General features: G+C 44.3%; 1 protein-coding gene across 1 annotated transcript in view; it reads left to right on the top strand.

Moving 5' to 3' along the window:
* The window catches only part of LOC107100969 (NACHT, LRR and PYD domains-containing protein 12-like), a 60,890-nt gene that overhangs the window by 44,828 nt on the left and 8,127 nt on the right, over nucleotides 1-7,935 (top strand). Inside the window, exon 9 of the mRNA XM_015399682.1 lies at nucleotides 653-829. Within this exon, the coding sequence (XP_015255168.1) occupies nucleotides 653-829 (177 nt within the window). The remainder of the gene's footprint in view (nucleotides 1-652; nucleotides 830-7,935) is intronic.

Raw genomic sequence — 7,935 nt, forward strand, 5'->3', positions numbered from 1 at the left:
AGGACTGGTTTGATCTTTGCCAGCTGCCTTAGCTGGAAAAAGCTAGATTTTACTACAGCTTTTATCTGGCTGTCAAATTTAAGGTCTGAGTCCACTTTAAGTCCACCCCGAGGTTTCTTATAATTGGTTTACAATATTGCGCTAGTTGATCTCAGTTCAACTGGGGGGGGGGGTCACAGATGTGCCACCAAAGACCATGACTTCTGTCTTTTCTTCATTAAAATTCAGAAAATTTAAAGACATCCAAGCTTTAAGGTCATGTAAACACTTTAACAGTGGTTCAACAGAGTAGGAATCAGCCTTTTTGAGGGGGACATACATCTGGCTGTCATCAGCATAACAGTGAAAGAAAATGCCATGTTTCCTGAGAATGGAACCTTGAACCTAAACGAGTCTGGTTTCCTTTCCAAAACATCTGACCCTGGAAAACAGCTTTTCATTAGTCTCATTGTCTCTGGTTCTTCTTGCCTTCCTTTATTCTGGTTCTGATGAGGTCAGAATATTGTCAACCCTGTTGTGATTTTAAGTTCAATGTCTATCCAGGTTGGACGGCATATTGATGCTGTGAATAACTGTTATATTCAGTTCCCAGCCAGCTGAGTTTTAACCTTTTCCTCCAGATGCTTCAATGTGTTTTTTCTTCTTTATTCAGATTGATTCACTGCAGTTTATCAGAGATCAGCTGTGCTTCTCTGGTCTCAGCTCTGAATTCCAACCCCTCAAACCTGACAGAACTGGACCTGAGCGGCAACTACGACCTGAAAGATGGTGGAGTGAAGCAGCTCTGTTGTTTTCTCCAGTCTCCCCTCTGCAAACTTCAAAAATTGAGGTCAATCACCACCTTTTAGTTAAGTGCTGATATTTCTGAGGGTAAAATTTTGTTGACTCTAAACTGCAGACATATGGCTGATATTCTACTGATCCACACTGAGGATCTTCAGGCTAAAGTCTGATTTCTTCTTTACTGCTTTGATCACGTTAACGTTTATTTCTTTTTCAAATTCCTCTCTTGATTTATTCAATAATAAGCAGGAAACATGAAAGAATAATTTAAATTTAAGTACGGGGTTGCAGAATTATCCTGAACAATTCTTTTCTCTCATGTAAATGGGGGCACTGCAAGAAAATAATTTCCTGCCATGGATTAATAAAGTAATTCTGATTCTGATTATATTATGATTTAATTCTTCTTTCCAGAGTTAAAATAATGTTCTTACATTTTACTAATTTAATCAATTGGACGATTCACACCAAACTCTACAACCTGTGAAAATGTCATTGGTTTTGTCTGCTTATGCTTGCTTTGAAATGTTCCTAAATAGTGAAAGTATCCTCTGATGGACTGGGTCATGATATCCTGTAATCTAGTTTGGAGCATTGGGTGAGGATCTGATGAAGAGCCGTGCAGTGGTTGAGATCCTTTCAAAGTCATTGAACATTTTGTGTCAGTCTGGAAATTTCTTTGTCTTCCACTGCTCCTCTTTTATCCAATTCAATTCAGTTTATTTATATTGCGCCAATTATCAACACATGTAATCTCAAGGCACTTTACAGTTCACCAGATCATACAGTCAAATTGAATCAAAGTTTTCTATCTAAGGAACATCAATTGATTCAATTCACTCATTGACTCAGATGCAATCCCTCACACTAAGCATGCTTGTAGCGACAGTGGAGAGAAAATTCTCCCTTTTAACAGAATGAAACCTCTGGTAGAACCATGCTCAGTGTGAGTGGCCATCTGCTGAGGCCGGCTGGGGTTCAGTGAGACAGAGGCAGAGATACAAAAAGCAGCTGTAAAAGGCGCCCATGTCCAGGAAAAACACACAGCCAGGTAGACTAGCTCTTAGCCAACTCCCATGTCAGAGGATGAAGACAGCACATCCAGCCAGTCACAGTCAGAGAAACAGGACTACACTCGAAAAACAGTAGAACAAGTCTATGGGATGCCAGTAATGGTGAGCAGGACTGTATAAGCTTTGTCAAAAAGCTGCTAATAAATCTGCAGATTGAGTGTTACATCCTCAGTTTGGGACATAAGGAACAATCATTTCTCGGATATAAGATGGCCATTTAAGGCTTCATATGTGTGTTGGAGGCTTTTAAAGAGAAGCTAGGATAGGAGAGATATGATCTCTGTTTTTAATTTTCATCAGAATTCTGGCTGCAGCATTTTGGATCAGCTGAAGGCTTTAAACTACAGTTTGTGGACTCCCTGATAGTAAGAAATTCCAATAGTGCAGCCTTGAAGTAACAAATTCATAGACTAGTTTCTCAGCATCACCCTGAACAGGATATTTCTAATTTGTTATTCCACAGATAAAAGATGGACATTCCAGAAACCTCTTTGATATGGGATTTAAATGTCAGGTCCTGATCAAAAATGACACCAAGGTGTTTTACTTTATTGTCTGAAATACGTTTCATCCCGTCCAAATAAAGTGCTTGACTAATTAACTTCTTGTTTAAAGACTCTTGTGCAAAGACTATAACTTCTGTTTTGTCTACATTCAGAGGCAGAAAGTTAAGGGTCATCCAGGTTTTTATGTCTTCAATACATGCCTGTAATCTATGTAATGGGTTAGCTTCATCTGGATTTATAGACATATTTAGCTGGGTATCATCAGCATAACAGTGGAAATTAATCCCATGCTGTCTAATAACCCTACTGATTGGGACCATATATATATTAAAGAGAATTGGTCCTAGCACTGATCCCTGTGCTACTCCACAGGGAACCTTTGAGAATGGGGAAGATTTGTCATTAAAGGAAAACACAGTTTTTTATTACATTTGGCCCTTGATTTTATGTTATTACATGTTGTTCTACTCACAATATTGAGTATTGTGTCATTTGGAGCTGTTCTGAAGATATTCCATTAGGTTATATCCAAGTAACGTCTTCCTATGGGCGAATGAGTTGAAGGCACAAACTGAACTTGGCGAAACTTCTTTCTCTCCCTCCCTTGACTCTTTTCCAACTTGTCCTTCTTCCTCTCCTCTGTCCTGCTCTCTGTGTCAGATGTTTTGTTATTCATCTGCCTCCTTTAGTGATAATGGTATGTGTAATAAGTGTAGTATTTTTGTAGCTTTTGAGGCAAGGGTGTAAGAATTAGAATCCAGGCTTCAGGCTGTCGAATTTCCAGGAGTTAAAGTAGGCCCCCCACATAGCTGTCCTCCAAATGTGCCTGAGCCGCCAGGCAATTGGGTACTGTACACAAAAAGCGTAGTCGTGGATCTCTGCCCACTGGTCACCACCTACACGTTCCCATTTCTAACCTGTTTTCCCCACTCAGTGACACACCACAGAAACGTGGCATTAGAGACACCAGGGACCATAGTCACATGTTTGCCAGGGTCCAGAACCGGCGATATCAAATCCTACCTGAAACTGCTGGCTAAGGATAAAGTTAAATACAGTAAGATTGTTATTCACCCTGGCGGTAATTACACCAGATTATGCCGATCGGAGGTCACTGAAACTATTGTTGCTTTTATATGTAAGTTTGCTAAAACAGTGTCGGACTCCGTAGTTTTCTCTGGTCCCCTCCCTGATCTGACGTGAGATGACATGTTAAGCCGCATGTCATCATTCAACTGCTGGTTGTCTAGGTGGTGTACCGAAAACAACGTGGGCTTCATTAATATTTGGCAATCCTTTTGGGGAAAGCCTGGTCTGATTCGGAGAGACAGCATCCATCCCACTTTGGATGGTCCAGCTCTTCTTTCTAGGAATCTGGCTACATTTGTTAGTGCTCCAAAACCCTGACCATCCAGGGTGCAGACCAGGAAGCAGAGTTGTAGTTTAACACACATCTCTGCAGCTTCTCTACTGTTACCCACTCTTTACTCCATCCAGATAGTTTCTTGCCCATGAAAAATCTAATAAATTGTCATGATTGTTTAAAGATATCTGACCCACATGCAGAGAACCACTCAGAGAACCAGGGGAAAGTTAAACAGGTTTATTGAGGAAATGAGTACAGTAGTTGGATCTACAACTCAGTGAACTGGTGAACCGGAACTGGAAAGTCTGGAGAGTAGATCACAGTGATCAGTTCAGGGACTGTAGGAAAATGACTGAGACTTGAATACTGTTGGAGCGGGACTCACGTTTGAGGGGGTTCTTTTTAATCCTTAAATTCACTCAGTGTGGGTTTATCCAAAGAACTGGGAACAGGGAACTTGTTGGAGAGGGGACAGGTAGACATTCATTGGACTCGGAGGAGCAATGGAGCGGACTGTCACTTGGATTTCTGAAAGGGACTTGTACGGCAAATGTGGATGTTTTCCCCTGCTCAATGTTAACTCAGTTAATCTTTCCGAGGGGAGAAGGCCAGGCATCCTGTTACACAGAAAGGCTTCCTGCCGAAAGGCAAAGACAAAAACAATATTAGACTCAGAGAAACAAAGGCTTAGGTTAGACTCGGCTAATCTCAGCTTGGCTAGAGTACCCAAAACTGGCAAACACTCTGGCGTGGAGGTAGTGACAGTACACAGCTCAAATACTCCTCAGTAATGATCCAACGAGCCGCAGTTGTGCAGGAGGGCTAACGAGGAAAGGGCACCAGCTGCTGGTGGAGGGAAAAAAACACACAAACAACCCATACAAACTGGATTTCTAACAGTAACCCCCCCCCCCCCCCCCCCCCCCCCCCCCCCCCCCCCCCCCCCCCCCCCCCCCCTCAAGGACTGCCACCCGGCGGTCCAGCAGAGCCAGAGGGCTGAGATGAGCGAAAGTCTCTTATTAAAGATGGATCCAAAATGAAAGATCCTGGGACCAAAAAATGGTCCTCAGGACCATAATCCTCCCAGTCGACTAAATACTGCCACCTTTGTTCATGGCGATGGGCTTCAACGATCCTGTGAATGGTGTACACAGGGTGACCGTCAACATCCAAGGGGGGAGGGGGCTCAGCTGGTGCACACAAGGGGCTGGAAAGGACATGCTTAAGTTGGGAGACATGAAAGAAAGGGTGGATCCTGAGGAGGGGAGGCGAAGGTGGACAGCAGAAGGGCCGATGGTCCTTTCCACCACATAAGGGTCGATTAAGTACAGAGACATCTTCCTGGACATTACCTTGAGGGGAATGTCCCATGTAGAGAGCCAAACCCTTTGGTCCAGAATGACCGTAGGGGCAACCCTCCTCCTATGGTCAGCCCACCTACGGTTCTGCTCTGCAGACCGTCCGAGAGCTGCTGCAGTCCTGCTCCGGAATGCCCTGCAGCAGCAGATGTGTTGCTGAACAAAGGGAACTGCAATGTCAGCCTCCTCAGCCTGAAAAAGGGGAGGCTGATAACCAATAGAAACTTCAAAAGGGGAGAGTGCGGTAGTTGATGAGATCTGAGTGTTGTGGGCATACTCAACCCAGGGGAGAAACTGGCTCCAATTGGTGGGGTTTGTAGCTGACAGGCACCTGAGGCTGGCTTCCAACTCCTGGATCATGCGCTCGAGTTGACCATTTGACTGGGGATGATAGCCAGAAGTGAGTGAGTGAGGATATCTTGGGGAATCCCATGAGGGCGGAAAACATGCTTGACCAGGAGTTGGGCTGTTTGAGGAGCTGTGGGTAGTTTTCTCAGCAAAACAAGGTGTCAGGCCTTAGAGAAATGGTTGATAATGGTGAGAATGGTGGTCATACCTTTGGAGGTGGGTATTCCAGTGATGAAGTCTATGGCAATGTGAGACCAGGGTCTCTTTTGAATGGGCAAAGGATGTAGTAATCTGGCAGGAGGCTGATGAGAGGACTTGTTCCGAGCTTAGGTCGGGCAGGCTAACACGAACTCCTTAACATCCTTCTTTAAGGAGGGCAACCAAAAACATCAATTAATGAGAGCCACAGTCCGGCTCATACCTGAATGAGCAGAAAACTTGAAGGTATGAAGCCAGCTTATAACCTGTGCACGATTTGTAGAAGGGACAAAAATTCTGTTGGGTGGACCAGTCCCGTGGTCAGGCTCAGACTGCTGAGCCTGTTTAACAAGGTCTTCAATCTCCCATAACAGCGGCAAAAGAGCAGCTAGGAGGGAGAATAGGTGCAGGAGACTTCTCAGAATCATCAGAACGAACTGTCTGGAGAAAGCATCGGGTTTAATGTTTCGAGATCCAGGACAGTAGGAAATTGAGAGGTTAAACCGGGAGAAAGACAGAGACCAAAGGGATTGACGAGGGTTTAGTCTCTTAGCGGATTGAATGTAGAAGAGGTTTTTGTGATCTGTCCAACAGGGTGAGCTGCTCCCTCTAGCCAGTGTCTCCATTCCTCGAGCGCAAGCATAATTGCTATAGCTCTCGGTCCACAACATCGCAATTCCTCTCTGTGGGGAATAGTCTGCAAGAGAAGAAAGCACATCAGCATCAGAAATCTGGGAGAGGATGGCTCCAACTCCTGAATCGGAAGCATCAACTTCCAAAATGAACTGTTTAGTGAGGCAAGGTTAAATAACAATGGGAGCATTTGCAAAAAGGTCCTTTAACCAATTGAATGCAGCCTCAGCCTGAGAGGACCAGACAAAGGGGTCTTGGTAGAAGTGAGTGATGTTAGAGGTGGAGCTGTATGGCTGTACTTACGCATAAAACGACGATAGAAGTTTGCAAACCCAAAAACCTCTGTAGTTGTTTCCTAGTTTCGGGAGTGGGCCAACATAGAACTGCTCTTATCTCTTCCTCAGTGGGTGTTACCTGTCTGCCCTCAAAGATGAAGCCCAGGAAGGAGACTGATGCACATTTCTCAGCCTTAACATAGAGCTTGTTCTCCAGAAGGCACTGAAGTACTTGCCAGATGTGGATCCTGTGCTCTGACAGGTCTTTAGAAAAAATTAGAATGTCATCAATATAAACAAAAACGAAAATGTTCAGAAAGGCTCTCAGGACATCATTGACTAGTGCCTGAAAACAAGCAGGTGCGTTAGTCAAACCAAAAGGCATAACCAGGTATTCAAAGTGTCCAATTTGGGTTTTAAAGGTGGTCTTCCATTCGTCTCCCTCCCTTATACGAAGAAGATGATAAGCATTTCTGAGATCCAATTTGGTGAACACTGTAGCTCCTTGGACAGGCTCAAAAGCGGAGGATAAAGGGGGCAAACAGAATTCTTCTTTACTGCAATTTGGTTCAGACCTCTGTAATCTATACAGGGTCTCAGGGAACCATCCTTCTTACCCATGAAAAAAAAAACAGCTTCAAGAGGTGAGGATGAAGGTCGGATGATACCAGCTGCCAGGGACTCCTGATGTATTTTTCCATTGTCTCCCTTTCAGGCTTGGAGATATTGAACAGGCTGCTGCTGGGTAGAGGTGCTCCAGGGAGCAGGTCAATGGCACAATCATAAGGTCTGTGTGGAGGCAGAGAACAGGCTTTAGACTTGCTAAATACCTGAAAAAGGTCATGGTAATCGGCAGGAACAGAGAGAGATCAGGTGGGTCTGCCTCACATCCCTCAGCCGGTTAAAAACCTGGCGGAACTGTGTATCGGAGACAACGAGAGTGACAGTTAACAGACCATGAATCTATATTTCTGTTGTTCTAGTTGATTACAGGGTTATGTAAATAAAGCCATCAAACCGTAAAATTAAGGCAGAATTGGCAGTGGGAAAAACGTAGAAGGAGATGTGCTCAATATGATTACCAGATACAGTCAGTTGAATGGGTTCAACCTGATGGGTTGTTTGGGGCAGATTTCTGCCGTCTAAAGCAAAAACTCGAAGGGGGGCCTGTAGAGGTATGGTCTTGATACCCATCTGTTGCACAAAGGAAGAATCTATTAAATTTTGTTCACAGCCAGAGTCGATGAGTGCTGACAGTGGGAGAGACTTCAGAATCAGAAGAGATGCGGGCAAATGTAGATGGTCTGGCCAGTATCCTCACCTCTACCGGTAGACCCTGGCTTTTAGCAGAAGGGGGCAAGTGGAAACAAAATGACCGGCTTCACCACATTATAA

Source organism: Cyprinodon variegatus, unplaced genomic scaffold (genome assembly GCF_000732505.1).
Source record: "Cyprinodon variegatus isolate N-32 unplaced genomic scaffold, C_variegatus-1.0 Scaffold1037, whole genome shotgun sequence".
Classification (NCBI taxonomy): Eukaryota; Metazoa; Chordata; class Actinopteri; order Cyprinodontiformes; family Cyprinodontidae; genus Cyprinodon; species Cyprinodon variegatus.